The sequence below is a fragment of the Plectropomus leopardus genome, chromosome 16 (assembly GCF_008729295.1).
Source record: "Plectropomus leopardus isolate mb chromosome 16, YSFRI_Pleo_2.0, whole genome shotgun sequence".
Taxonomy (NCBI): domain Eukaryota; kingdom Metazoa; phylum Chordata; class Actinopteri; order Perciformes; family Serranidae; genus Plectropomus; species Plectropomus leopardus.
In genome coordinates, this window is record NC_056478.1 from 11,345,236 (window position 1) to 11,360,430 (window position 15,195).

General features: G+C 39.7%; 1 protein-coding gene across 4 annotated transcripts in view; it reads right to left on the minus strand.

Moving 5' to 3' along the window:
* The window catches only part of LOC121955389 (disheveled-associated activator of morphogenesis 1-like), a 68,465-nt gene that overhangs the window by 19,882 nt on the left and 33,388 nt on the right, over nt 1–15,195 (minus strand). For all 4 annotated transcript variants that reach the window (XM_042503328.1, XM_042503325.1, XM_042503327.1 and 1 more), the window contains 2 exons: nt 11,112–11,404; nt 6,259–6,348 (listed from right to left, as the gene is read on the minus strand). In XM_042503328.1, the coding sequence (XP_042359262.1) occupies nt 6,259–6,348; nt 11,112–11,300 (279 nt within the window). In that variant the 5' untranslated portion in view covers nt 11,301–11,404. The remainder of the gene's footprint in view (nt 1–6,258; nt 6,349–11,111; nt 11,405–15,195) is intronic.

Genomic DNA, 15,195 nt, shown 5'->3' on the forward strand with positions numbered 1-15,195 from the left:
CAAACTGCAAACCAGATGGAGGACTTTATCATTTTTCAGATCAATTGGCTTTGAGATGTGAAACACACAAACACACGGGGAACAGAAGGTCCACTGCATAAATAGCCAAAAGCCAAAAATGGAGCAGGAACTCAAAGTAGGACGACACAGATATCCAGCCCATTTTATCATGAAGCGCTTTGCTGAGTTTCAGGAGGCGGTGAGAAGTGCAGAAAAGAGAGCACAGCTGCTTGAGAAAATCTTGAGATTAGCAAATGAATGTTAAAACTGTGGATTAAGGACATGCCCTGATTCACGCTGAGATTAATCTTTCTGACAGGCACGTTTGTATTACAAGTGGGAAAAAAAACAACAACTGCGAGACATTTCTTAGATGATTTAATTTTCTAACTCAAAGGAAAAACACTGAGGAGAAAATGACTTGACCTGGCCTGTACATAAAAGGGCCCCCGGCTTTCATTTTAACCCTCGCTCCATTAAGCACAAGCGAGCTGTGACCATAAGAAACTAATTGGGCGTCAGTTAATAAAGCGGCCTGCAGAGACTTGGCCGCTCTGGCAGAAACTGCGGGCCTTGGCCGGTCTGCAGGGATCGTGCAGCGACGGGAAGGTCTGATCCTGCTGTTCCACTCGCGTCCGGTGCCAGCTCGACCAGCCGAGCTGCTGGAAGAAGTTCAGTCCATAATGACGCAGAGGTGGGACCACTTCATTCTGCATCTTAAAGAGCTCATCTTTCAACTCGGAAGTCAGCGCTCTTCAAACACTGACATGTCTCCGGTTTATTTAGGGTCATGATGAGAGAGAAAAGGGGGGAGTGTTTTTCTGGGAGTTTATTTTTTCCACATTTGAGAAACTAAAGATCAAAGGCACACCAGGAAACAGGAATCAATCTCAGTTATTTAGAGTCTGCTTGAAAGAGAAGTTAAAGGGATATTTCAGATTTATTTAAGTGGGGTTGTATGGGGTACTTATCCAAAATCAGTATATTACATACAGTAGATGTCAGTCAGCATGCCCCCAGTTTAGAGAAGCAAGCTGGAGTCCGACATGGAAGCTTAGTAATGTACTGCTGTGGAGAGGGGACGCAACAAAATGTATTTCAGCCGCCTAAAAAAAGTCCCACCTAAAACCTGCTAGGCGGTTGTATGCCTCCGTGCATAAGTCAAGTTGCACTTGCCGTTTACATCCATGTCTGTGAAAACATGGATGTTTCACACAAAGAAGATCTATACAACCAGCACAGTTTCCAGATGTGCACCCAGAGTTCTAGAGTTATGGCCAAAAACATGCTTCATGTGGCGACCTTGACCTTTGACCTTAAACCACAAGCTTGTAATCAGTTTATTCTTAAGTCCGAGTGGACGTTTGTGCCAGATTGAAGGAAACTCCCTTAAGGCCATCTTCAGATATTGCGTTCACAAAAGTGAGACAGATACAAGGTCACAGTGACCTTGACCTTTGACAACCAAATTCTAATCAGTATATCCATGTGTCCACTTGAAAATTTATACCAAATTTGAGGAAGGGATTCTTGAGATATCGCTTTAAGAAGAGTGAGACTGACAAGGTCACAGTAAACTTCACCTTTGACCTTTGACCGCCAAAATCTGAACAGCTCTTCGTTAAGTTCCTGTGAATGTTTGTGTCAAATTTGAACAAGACATTCTTGAGATATGATAGATAGATATAGATAGATAGATAAACTTGACGCGTTCACAAGATATAGTGTACACTTCAAGTGATATTCTGCACTTAAGCTGTCTTGCCATTTTTTAGGTGGTTAAAATATGTCTTGTGTTGCTGACTCCTCCACAGCAGTTATTGCTTAGCATCCATGTTGGACTCCTGCTTTTCCAAGTTGGAGGCATGTTGTCTGACATCTACTGTGTGTAATATACTTTCAGTGGATAAGTATATCATACAATCCCACTTAAAAAAAATCTGGACTATCCCTTTAAGTTACGGCTCTGCCATCTCACAAATAAAGTTTTTTTTCATGGATGAAATTTGAAACCCAACTGCAAAATCTCTGCTAACAACCAGATCAGTAAATCTGCGTCTTGGCAGATGATGGAGCCTTGAAGAGAGCCGACAAGAAGGAGGAAGGAGATTGATTCTCGGCAGCATTATTTCATCGGCTCAGGTGCCCAGCCAAACCAAACAGCTAAAGCTTTGCTGCTTCGACTGACTTATCTCCTCCCGGCTCGGCCCGACTTCTGAAGCCAAGAAACCACCGTCGAAAAAAATGTCCTCATCACTCGCAGGCTCAATGCGCCCTGATAATGACCCCACCTTCCTTCTTATCATCCCGCCTGTCAGACACACAAGAGCTGCACCTGTGGAAGTGAAGCCTTCCTGTTTGGCTTGGACACTGACTGCTTCCTTTGCGTCTTTTCTACACACACACACACACACACACACACACACACACCCCCTTCCTCTCTGAGCTCAGATGTATCTGTCTGGGTCAGGGCCAGAGCCTGCTGCAAAGTCAGCACTATTGATTCCCTTCCCTCACTCCTTCCTCCCTCCCGTCTGCAGGTCGATGCTGCATGTTAAGATTTGTTTCCACCTTCACACCAACCCTGCCTGATGTCTAGAAATCTGAGCAGAGGCACAGCAACATTTGGGGCTTATTTTAAGGCTAACTTGGGCCCCGAGACTTCTCCTAATGAGGCCACTAACTGGGACGCAGTAAAAATGGGAGCATACACGCTGCTGTTTCCATTTCAGCTACCTTCTCTCGCCTTCCTGCTGCTGGCTAGTGGACACTGTGTGCAGCCAAGGTCATAAATGCATCAATACTTAAACAAAAGTGAGAGGAATAATTCATCATGGCATGTGGTGTAGCCCCTCAGGCCTTTAATCACATTCATAGACTCAAAAATTCAAAAACGTATCAATTCTACATTAAAAACGAGTCAGCGACATAAATACATATTATTGGCACATATGTATGGATATTTAAAGGAACAGTTTGGCATTTATTCATTTTCCTCCTGTGAGTTCAATGAAAAGATCAACACCATTTAAAGTCTGTGAGGTAAATATGATGCTACAGTTAAGCCTTTTAACCTGTTAACTTGTTAACCTGTTAGCTTTGCCACCTTCAGAGGTTCTGTAACTACATAGCTTTGCTGGTGACTTTCCAGTGCAGAAGCATTAAAAATGGATGGCCACCCTTTTGCTCTCCAAACAATCTTGCTGTGAAGTCGTGCTGCAGAACTCTTACATCGCACCAGACAAACTCAACAGCAATGTGCATGGATTCTGCTCAGCACTTGCGTCACTGGATTTGACATCATTGCAGTGTGTCAAGTTGTGATCAACACAAAAGAGACTTGGAAATCCAATATGAGTGGCAAGAGAGTCTAGACTGAGAAACATCCGTGGAAATCTGATTGCAAATGCATCTAAAACAACAACCTCTAAAGGAGGTTTTGATCTGATTTGAAAAAATTGCATTTCATGTGTTTTCTTGCAGTCCACACTTTCCAAAATCAATCTGGATACAAATGGATGCAAATGGATACAACACCTCTGACAGTTACTAATTTGATCTACACTGAATTTTTTGGGATGGCCCAAAATATCTGAAAACATTTAAACCCTAATGTCAGTAAGAATATAAATTATATATCATGACCACAATGAGACCATCAACAATGAGAGAAGGTGACACTTTCCTCATTCATATTTAAAGGTAATGTGTGAGAGATTTAGTGACATCTAGCTGTGAGGTTTCAGATCTACAAACTTCTTCCATGTGCCAATCATGTAAGAGAACTGCGGTGGCCGACACGAAGATGTGAATGGCCCTATCTAGAGCCAGTGTTTGGTTTGTCCCTTTGGGCTTCTGTAGAAACAACATGGCAGACTTCATGGTAGAGAACCCACTCCCTATGAAGATATAAATGGCTCATTGTAGGTAACAAAAACACATCGATTCTTGTTTTCAGGTGGTTATGCACTGAAGAAAAGAATTACAAACAGTATATACCATTTCTGCCAATAGATGCCCCTAAATCCTACACACTGGACCTTTAAACTATCTGGACTCAATTTTAACTAACTAACTAAATAAATACATAAAAGCTTAAAATATTCCATATTTGAGTTTAAAACCTACATTACAAAATATAAACCCTTATGACTAATTAGCATCATCACATTCTGTGCAGAACTCTGTATGCTTGATGAATTTTTGCACTTTTGCACGTATGCCGTGCCGTTCTGCAACTGTGTTTTTGAGGGACCTGTACTTCACACTGTCATGCAAACTCTCCATCCATCACATTAAATCCCAGCACTTCTCACCTCCAGTTTGAAAACGGACGCAGGAAAAGTCTGCATGTTAGTCCAGACAGGATATCCTACGCACTCATACCTATACCCTTGAGAAACACTGCTGTGAGAATGCGAGGTGGCTGGAAAGCTCAAATCGAGTTGATCTAAACTAGACCTAGCGTCTGCATTTTCCTGCATGCAGGAGAGGAATTAATATACAGGGAAAGGAGGAACAGCTGACACTACTTTTATCATGAGGACAAGACATAATGGAATACGACACAGCCACAGAGTGGTAGAGTATGTTATGGCTACACGAATGCTTTGATGGGACAGGTGTATTATCTTAGGAAAAAACCGCATGATTAAAAAATCCTCCCTTTAAATCAGGGAGGACAGTCGGACAATGAGGCCCTGACGTTATAGTCTGGGAAACACTGTGTGGAGTCATCAGAAACAAGATACTTCTGAATTCAGTCTTGCAATACATTTCAGTATTTTATGATTTCTGTCACTGCCTTCTCTGTTAGTGGATTATCTAATGGAGCAGGCTGGATTTAGCACTTGTGTTACTCCCTCTACACATCACTATTTTTATAACCACCTTGTGTAACATTCACTTAGGTGAGTTATTCATGGTGGAGCTTTGAAGAGGCCGCACAGACTTATTATGTAGTGAGGAAAGTGACTGTAATTGAGGAGATACATTACAGACTAGGGGAAAAAAGTTATTAGAAAGTGCTCTTGGCAGTACTTGAATGGTGCGCTTGAAATGTTTGGGTAATTCTCTTGTCATTATAATGTGTTTCTAATGTCTTCTATTACAGTACATAATTCACAGGAAGTTTAGTTTGCTGTGAAATTTGAGCTGTTTAATCTTGTAGTATACATCCAACATTAAAGGAATACCTCACCACCGGACTGACTATTTGTAAATCAATCACTTACCCCATGTTATATTGAATTTGTGAGGAAAATTTGTTTTTTTTTTCTCGTATGCTACCACAGGGAACAAAGATTTCAAAAACAAAGAAAATTCTTGATGAATTGAAGTCATAGGGGTCCACCTTTAACAACAGTGAAAAATATCAAAATATCAGTTTTCATACTCACACAACTCATGCCATATAATCCAAGTCTAATATACCTAGTCGTACACTCAATACTTGAATACAGAATACAGAAAGCTCTTTCCAACAACAAACCTTACTAAAAGTGGAATGTATCAATGCTCTCCTTAAAGACAGACTCCACTAACAAAAACATTAATTTTACCTCGCTGAACAAGGGGGCTGCTGGTCTACTGCTGCCTTGTTCAATTAGTTTGTTTAAGTTATTGTGTGACTGTGGTGTTTTGGTTAGTTTGAATTGACCAAAGTCACACAATAACACAAACAAACTAAGTGGTAGGCCAGCATCTCCTGTTTTCAGCGAGGCAAAGTTACTGTTTTTGCCTGTTGAGGAAGCACAGAGCAAATGACTGGATAATTATACTTGGATTATACTGCATGAGTTGTGTGTGTTTCTAAATAGATGTTTTGATAATGTTTTGTTGTTGTTCAGTGTTGACCCCTATTCGTCAAGAATTTTATCTGTTTTTGGATTCTTCATTCACCTGAGGCATGCAAAAAAACAACAACAATGTTTTCTTCATAAATTCAACCTAACATGAAGTGAGTGCTTCGTATACAAAAAAACATTTGGAGGATAAAGATTTCCTTTAAAGACGCATTCCTCAGAAACACTGTGCAGACAACACAGTCACGCCAGAGGAAAACTGTGATACGATGTTTTGTGGTTCTGTGTTTAAAAAAACTCACAGCTTCAGGTATCAAAAAAAAATCAATGAGGGAGGAGATTACACAAACTTGGCAGGATATTTAGAGATATTATTCAGTGAATGCAGCCACTCGGCAGCAAGCTTGTGGAGGCTGATGTGGAGCTTGACATGTGCACAGTGAAAGTCTTTTACCTTCTTTTTGCTGCAGTAGATTTGCCATTTCTTCTCTGCAGGCAGAGCAAACATGGCTTCCCTGTGTTTTTCTGTAAGGTCGAGCTCGTCCTGCAAAATAGAAACAAAAAAAGAAGAAAAAGTTAAGAAATGTCAGTGAGGAGGGTTCAAAGAAAGACAAAAAATTTGAAATATGTGTTCACATTCCTTTATTGATGACTGTACAGGAAAGATATACTAAATGACAAGAAGGAGAGCATCATTCTCAACACACTGCTCACAGAGAAGCCATCAAACCATCATGATGCAAATTCTGAAATATCCACATAAATCAATTTTGTTTTTCCCCAAAACAAAATCATCTGCCAGGAGCAGTTGCACCAGAGCCCTGCTCTCAGTTTGAGATTGGTTTGTGTTAAATCTCTTCATGATCGGCTGGATATCACCGGGCGCTCTCATCGCCAAATTCAATGTGACTCTGAATCAAATCAGATGTCTCACAGGCTCTAAACGTGTGAGTAATAGGGGAGAGATAAGGCGGGGTCTGCCCGCTCGACATGTGGTAACAAACATCTGGAGGCAACATGCGTCACAACGTATAACAGATCATTCACAGAGGTACACAAAGGGTGCTGCTGGGAAATACCAGAAAGCATTTGAACACTCTGCGAAAGTAGAATTGCAATTAAAACATTTCAGCGAGTTATAATTTGAGACTTTGCATGTCAAGACATGGTTTCCATGCGTCCTGAAGAACTTCGAGAACAGTTAACCAATGTTTAAGTCATGGAAAAGACATTAAAAATGACAGAAAAAGAAACATGAATATAGAAGAGAAAGAGAAAAAAATATCCTAAAAAAACCCTTGTGTTGTCCCAGAAATGTATTTTAACATTGTCCTATTTTATGCAAGCTGAAAATGAACTAGAAGGCTGTGGGCGAGATCATCGTGAAGTCACACTAATAACAGCAATCACTTCCAGGTAGACAACTGACAACTTGTTTGAATTGCAGGGAAATGTAAAATCAGACAAACTTGGTTATTTCGCCAGAAGTGAATCATTTAAAGATGTGGTGTTTTTTTGGTGTTGTTTTTGATTAACCAAATCTACCAGCACAGAAGCTAAGCTATGTACTGCTGTGGATGGGGCCTGCAGCAAAACATATTTTAGCCACCCAAAAATTGTCCCACCTAAAAATAAAAAAAATAATAATGATATAATAAAGTGTCTGTGCTGTTTCATGTTTAAATCCACATTGGTCAAATCCAAAGGCACGTTATGCCTTAATGAGCTTCACATGAAAAAGATGGTGAGGGTCATGAGAAAGCCTTTAAGCATTTTAGTTCCAGGAGACCATGTAAGTGTTGTAAACAAATGCAGTTTTATTCTTTCTTAGCTGATATTTAACCAGCATTGAGATTAAGTTAAAGTGGTTTAGCCTACAGACTGACGTTTTATAGCGACAACTCTTAATTGTCTTTGGGGATGTTCTTTGCTGAAGCCATCAAGCCCCGTGAATCAATATGTGCAGTGATCAAATGTCCTAAAGTAGTTGCATGGATTATTGATTCGTCTCAGGGATTAAGTACACAAGTAAGCACTGAATGGGGAAAAAAACAACTAAACTGCCGTACAACAAACGACTTTTCAGGTAATTTTACTGAAAATGTTCAAATACGATTTTATCCTGATATCTGAACTTGGGTATTGGCCACTACCAGGTAACCAACCAAAACTAATGCATTTAAAATAATTACTAATAATATCTGTGTACTACTATCATTGTTGTATGGCATGGCTCAGGTTAAAGCCTTTTGAAAAACTTACACAAATCCATACAGTATAACATAGAGAGAATGAATGCTGGTCACATTGCGTCTTTACTGGTGAGACTTTCCAGGGTAAAATATTGCAGCTCTAAAACGGCGGTTGCCATTGGCTGCACATTTCAACTTGCTGTGTTGGCTACTGTTTTAGAGCAGCGAAGAAGAATTGATTGCCCGTAGAACTGAGGTTTTATCAAGGTGTGAAACTACTTTAATGTGTATTAATACATTTTTGGCATTTCATGCATTTGAGTACTAAGAAAAGCACTATATAAGTCCTATATATGTCCTAGATTGTTTAGTGTAAAGTGGTCGTAAATCAGCCGAAGCTGTGTTAAGTCAGGCTTTGTTTTGTCTTGACATTTTGATGAAATCCAACGTGCTAATATATATAAGTTATTAGGATTGGCTCATAATAGTGAGGATCAATGATGTGAACATGTTTAACAACTTACAGGTGCATTCTCTCCAGCTCTAAAGAGTGAGTAACAAACCTGGTAGACAATTAACATTGAAGAGCTCCAGGAAGGATTTTAAAAAGTGTGCTAAGTCACGGCATCATATGGCATCATATTATTAGGGTACAACACATAAGACTGCACTTGCCAATGGCTCAACAGCCGGTGTACTGTCATAGTACTTCGGTATTATACATTTGTTTCTCTAATGCCCGCAGTTGGCCATTGGTCTAAATGTATTTTATACAGGAAAAAAGAGATGGGGTAAGAATTACAATTCTGCAATAATTGAAAAGGTCCTTAATAAATGATCACAAAAATTCTTTCTATTTAAAAAACAGCAAGCACTACCAATAAGGACCTGAGCGGACATCATTCCTTAATTTATTTATTCACTCCTTAACATTACTGTGATTCTGTGTCTTAAAAATGTCGGCTTCCCCTGCAGGGATGCACTGCAGGTGTTTTCATGTGTGGACTTAAAATTAACCCCACCTGTGGGCCTTCTTTGTGATATAGCCAAATGCACGCGCTGAAGACAAGTGTCTGGCCCGAAATATCTGCGTGGCAATAAAAAATGCAATAAACGTATTGCTGTCCTGATCTTAACTACACTTATTTTAGTGAAAAATCTTAATTACTTAAACAGTTTGCCAGTTAATCTCTGTAGGTGATATTGGTGCTAGATTGAGAGTGCTTAAAGCATATGACAAATTTTATGTTTCTAGAGTTATGCATTATTGCAGCCACTTAAGGAATTGTTAATATGTTATATTTCTTAAAGGGAGTATGGCATGTATTTTCCATCAGGAGCAGGATGGGAAATAATGTCAAAAAGAATCTAGTTGTAGTTGGCAAATAGTGACCGTGCAAGATTCCAAATGTTTTCAAAATTTAATACTGTCCAACTAAAAACTCACAGTCTTCAGATGTGAGTTTGTAGTTTTATTTTATGAGTTTTGTAGTTTACAGTAGGCAATGTGTTTTTATGCTGCACCACAGTTGTTTGTCTTCTGTTTGAGCATCTCCCTGAACCTACGATGGGAGAAGAAGCTCCATCTTGACCTAAAGGTTGCTGGAAAACTTTTCTCACTGAATCTTTAGTTCAGAGGTCAGGGTTAATTGATCGTAACAGACCAGATGGCCCTAACTTATTCCACGACAGTCTTTTTTCCAGCAAGCCTGTTCAGATTATACACGCACATGGTGGCTCATACTGGGCGACGAGAAAAGCACGTGGCTGTTTTCTTTTGGTAAACAGAGCAACTGAAAGCCTCCTTGTTGTCACACTCAACTTATTCAATTATGTCTTCATAAAGGACGGGAGACAAAAACAAGCAATTAGCAGATGGAGGAGGCCGAGACATTAAGAGTTCCTGAATGAGTTCTATTGATGTGCAAAAATGTCATGCTTAGATTACTGTGGCAACCACAGGAGAGGAAAATGGGGCAGGAGAGAGAGGAAAGCACAACAAATTAGAAGTGACAATAAGACAGAGGAAGAATAGCAGCCTGGCCCCGTTACTCACAAGACAGTGTAAACTGGGGAGGAAGTGACGGTTTGTAAGGAATGTCCTCAGATGTAATAGACAGTACATAATGAGGTAAAATTAGATTTTAAAGACATCTTCTGACTTTAATAAAATGTTTAAGTGTCTCTTGTGCTGGATGTTAAACATGCATTGTAAAAACACAAATATTTTAAATTCTCTTGTTTCCAACTAAACTGAAATATTAACCTTTGAAACGACTCACAATAGTTTTAAAAGGCACTGTAGTTTTTGGCAAACATTACCAAAACAGGAATGAATAACGCATTTTCTGGGGATTATTTTCAGCTGTGGATAGTTAAACATTTGGTGCTTGACTGAGTATTTATAGCAGCAGGATGGTTAATGTGGGATTAACTTAAAATAAAGTAGAGTGGTCTTGCTGATCGCAATATACAACAGGTCACATAGTGCACTGATGTGGCTCACTGAAGGTTTTTTTTTTTAAATAGTTTTTTGGACAAAAATGGAGGTCTCGGGCACAAAGGAATTATGTGTTACTTCTGCATTTTTTAACCTGGACCCTATCTTTCTGTGATTCTATGTCTAAATGACAAATTTGAAGAACAATTTTTGAAATTGGTCCAATATTAAACAAGAGCATTGAAGCCAGCAGCTGTGAAACAGGCTGCAATATAACGACTCAGGGCATTTGGCAACATTAACATATGCCCGCTAAAAGTGTGTTTGTTTTTGCTTCTAATTATCCAAAAATTGTTGTCCCTATTAGTCACTGTAGCCACTTTCAAACATGAAATGCAAACCTGAAATTATCTTAACATTTTAAGTGGGTGAGAATGCTTCTGACAGATAATCTGCTGTTGTGTGCAACATTCTTAAAAGGGAAACTTCATACAACGTCCCGACCTGATTCTCCAGAACGTGTGAAATTCATGTGAGAGAACTTTCTCATGTGAGATCTTTAAATCAACAACTAAAACTAATTTACTAAAACATAAATTCAATGTTTCTTTTTAAGTCAAGCCAATAACTCTGGTCTGAATTTCCTCGACAAGAAACAGCAGAATAAAATCTTACCACCAACTCGGAGAACATGCCATCCAGCTCATCATATCCGGGCATCGGCAGTGCCGGCTCCATGGCCTGCAGGGCAAAGTCCTCCCTGAGCCTGTAGGTGATCTCCGGGTGATCGTTGCTGTTAAAACAGCAGAAGATGAAGGAGAGGCCACCACGGCCGCCGCCACCGCCACGTTTCCGAGGAGCCATGGCTGTCCGATGTGTCCGGCTTGTCAGGTAGGGAGGGTGTGAGGCTCCTTCAGGGCCTCGTTACGGCCTCCTCCACCTCAGAGTTTGGCCTCCGTCAGAGAGTACTGTGGACACAGAGAAGGGACACGATGAGTTCTCAACACATATCGGGTCTCACGGAAATAAGTTGGTGCTTTTTAAACTAGCATTTAAAAAAAACAATAACAAACGTAGAGTTTTCTCAGAGATAGGCAAACAATAGAAATTAAAACAGTCCCTAAATACTAATACTAAATACAAATATGAATTCTTTCTGCGTTCTTCTTCCAATTAAATCCGAAGCGCCACACAAACACTCTAGGGAGAAACCGGCTTGGACGTATTGACATTTGTAGAACTGTTACTTATTAGCAACTTTGTGACACAAAATCTATCAAGGCTACGAGTTTTCCACACTTCCAACCTCACCCTCTGCCCCTGCTAATGGTTAATGATGCTGGGTCATAATTTTTGAAGGAAAAGCACAATGCAGTGTATCAGCGAGGGCGGGCACAGAAAGATTTCATTATATCGTTTCCACAATAGGGCCCCGTGAGAGTGTGATGTTTGAAATGGAGACTATAATTTGCCAGGATTAGTGTATTCAGGCCTTTTCATCTCCCCTCTCTTCCTATTCAGCATCAGCTTTCCTCTAATGACCTAACGAGTCATAATTAGAGGGGTGTGTTTACAATGACCGTGTTGAGAGGTGTGTGAGGTCTTTTGTGGTCATCATGGGTAAAGCGCAAAAACAGGCTGTCTCGTGAACCCTGAGACAAGTCATTATATGGTGTGCAAGTCACCCTGCATGTTGTTCATGACAGGTGAAATGTACGACATGTGGATTCAGTGTCAAACTCAAACATACAACGCCTCAGTCATCCTGATAACCATCAGCACCAGACTTTCCCTTCCCGGCTCTCCGTAGACATGATCACACACTTGGTTTCGTCTCCAGCAGCTGCATTTTCACCAGTAATGTAGGAATGTGTGTAATCCTGTTGCCCCATCTGCCCTGCCTCTATATCATAGATAAAAATACATCGAGATGAGCAGTCATAAATGGGCAGCATTGACGAGGAGGGTTGAGCACATTACAGAAAACATTTGTTCTGCCAAGTGAAGATGCACTATGTCCAAAAACATCTTCAGGGAATTTTTGGGCTGGTTCTAAGAGCAGGGGAATCAAGAGATGGCAATGATGGTGCATCTGTTGTTCCAACACTTTGATCCAGTCTAAATAAGGTCAACGGAGGTCCTAAAAAAAGTAGGACGCTCACAAATGACCAGCAGTTGCCCCGACATGTCCAAATCTGTTTGTTCCGAAAATCTGTTTGTTTTCTGAAAATTAGACTACAGCCCTGTTTTGATTAGTTACAGCCTAATAAAAGATTAAATACTAATCTTTGTGAAACATAATTTTGCTAACAGACGAGCACTATTATGTCTGTATCCTACATTTGTAGTTGTTTTTTTTTTTCAAATTGATAAACAACTTCTTATAGCTTCAACTATTGGATGGTTTGATAGTTTGGGCGATCCATTCACTTTAATGTAGTGCCATCATCTGTCAGAATTTCCAGTTGTCCAGTTCTAACATTTCTATCAGCCACAGCCGGACCTTGTTTTTAGTGCTGAATAGCAAATGTGAACATTGCAAACAAAAACTTTATACCTGCTAAACATCTGCATGTTAGCACTGTCGTTGTGAACATGTTGCAGTGCTAGCTTTAGGGTTTAACTCAAAACATTGTAGAGCCAAACTGCAGCCTAAAAGAGCTGCTAGCATGGACAAAGATATGTATTATTATTTTTGCACTTCATAGACTTTGGAATATGTTTTGGATTTTATCTATTCATGTATTTAATTTTTCATAATTATTAGAATTTTAATTTGTGTCCAATGCTTAAGATGGAGTATTCTTGATATTCACAACCAAGACCAACTGTGTATGTAGTGATGATGACTGGTGGGTTTGGCGGGGGGTATTTGTTTGTATGTATTTGTTTTGAATTGTAAAAGCAATAAAAACTGTTGATCAAAAAAAAAAAAGAACAGCTAGCATGTCTGTAGACTGTTTTGCTGTGTCTTTAATCTAGTTTTTTTGTACGTACACTCGCTATTTTGAATGCACAAGTGTCTTCGCACTAATAAGCATGTAAAAGATTCAGTGCACAATGAGTACACAGATAATGTACACATAGCATTAAAAAATTTAGTTTGGAATACTGGACACTTCTCGCCCTCAAAGGTCACCAAGCTGGCTGTGTACCGGAAGAGTAGGGATCACCAAACTTGAACAGGCAAACAAGTCAGCAGATATTTTGGCAGGCCACAATCATGTTCAAATGTTGACAAAAGTTCTCTGCTCAGTTGCAGTTTGCCATTAAAAAGAAGAAAAAGTGGTAAAATGTTGCAATTGTCATTTCCAGTAAGTACACAACAGCCTTGTTTGACATGAGACAGCACTGCTATGTAAAAATGCACATTACACAACTACATAGTGTACTTCTTGGAAGTGTACTAATGGGGATATTTGAATCAAAACACAGCATTAGTCTTGTTAATGTTACAGAACTTGTGTCTTATCTGCAGAGGGTATGCTGACCTGAGATCAGATGAACTGTACGTGAAGCAATTGAATCTCTGGTTATTCAATCATTAAGAGTGGGAGTCTACTGTGTTACTTAGGTTAAAAATTACATTTTGAGATAGAACAGACCTCAACTCTCACTCCTGAAAACATAAACATTTGAGACAAACTACTGATTCACACAAACATACTTAAGGGAGGAGACGGCTGCAGTGTGTGCTCTCAGACCAGCTGGCTCAACTCCAGAAAGCAATAATGGAATAAAAGTGCAGAATAAAGTGCACAAGAGACGTGGTGTCCAAATATCCACGAGGACACCGTCGTCAGCATGTCACAAAAACAGCCCTTCAGTCTCCCTCCCTGCTGCGCAGAGCTGTGTGAGGCCAAGTATCATAACCACAGAGGCTGCGCTGACCTGCAGGAATTTCTGGATGTCTTTTCTTGGTGACCGGCAGCCCGCTGAACATAACCACATTCATCTGACCTTTCCCAGTGTTTTCCTACAAGTTGGAGGTTTTGCCCAGACAGAATGCATCATTTGCAGTGCGATGCAGTCCAAATTTAACCTGGTCAGGTCACAGACTTCACTGTAATCGAAGGTTGCGGATCGCTGTGCTCAGTGGGCTGAGGCGACAGGCGACAGCTAAAGTTATCTAAAGGGAAAGTGAGGACATTTCCTGTGGCAACTTTGTAAGTAGAGTCAATAAGTAGTCCACTTTGCGGTCTACCTAAATAAAGCTTGATGCCATCACTGTCCCATTTTAGTCACTTTTCTGGTTCATCTGCATTTCCTCTATCCTGCAGCTGTACTTTTCAAATTTGGAACAGCCGCTTAAGCTGTCAGAGACTTTTTCCAACCACCCAAAAGCCTTGAAATCTCTCATATTATTTTCATCCTAAAATATTTTTTAATCTTTATTTAACCCATGAGCAAAATAGCTTGATTTCTTCAACTTCACAAGAAATTGCCCAATGAGCAACTTATCAAGAAATGACCCCAAATTAGCAAAATATTACTTAAAAAATACAAGAAAATATCCTGAAATCTGGAATAACAAAAACAATGAAAAAACAAAGAAATTAACATTAAAAAAAGTGCTAAAAACAATATGAAATAATTTTGAATAGATACTTGGAAGTTAAAAATTACATTTTTTTTCTGAATATTTTCCCATTTATGAATATTAATTTTCAACAAAAAAACAAACAAGGAAACTAATTCTTAGGTCATTTTCTTATCTTTTTCCCCCAATTTCTTGCAATTTGCACTTTATCCCTTTCCA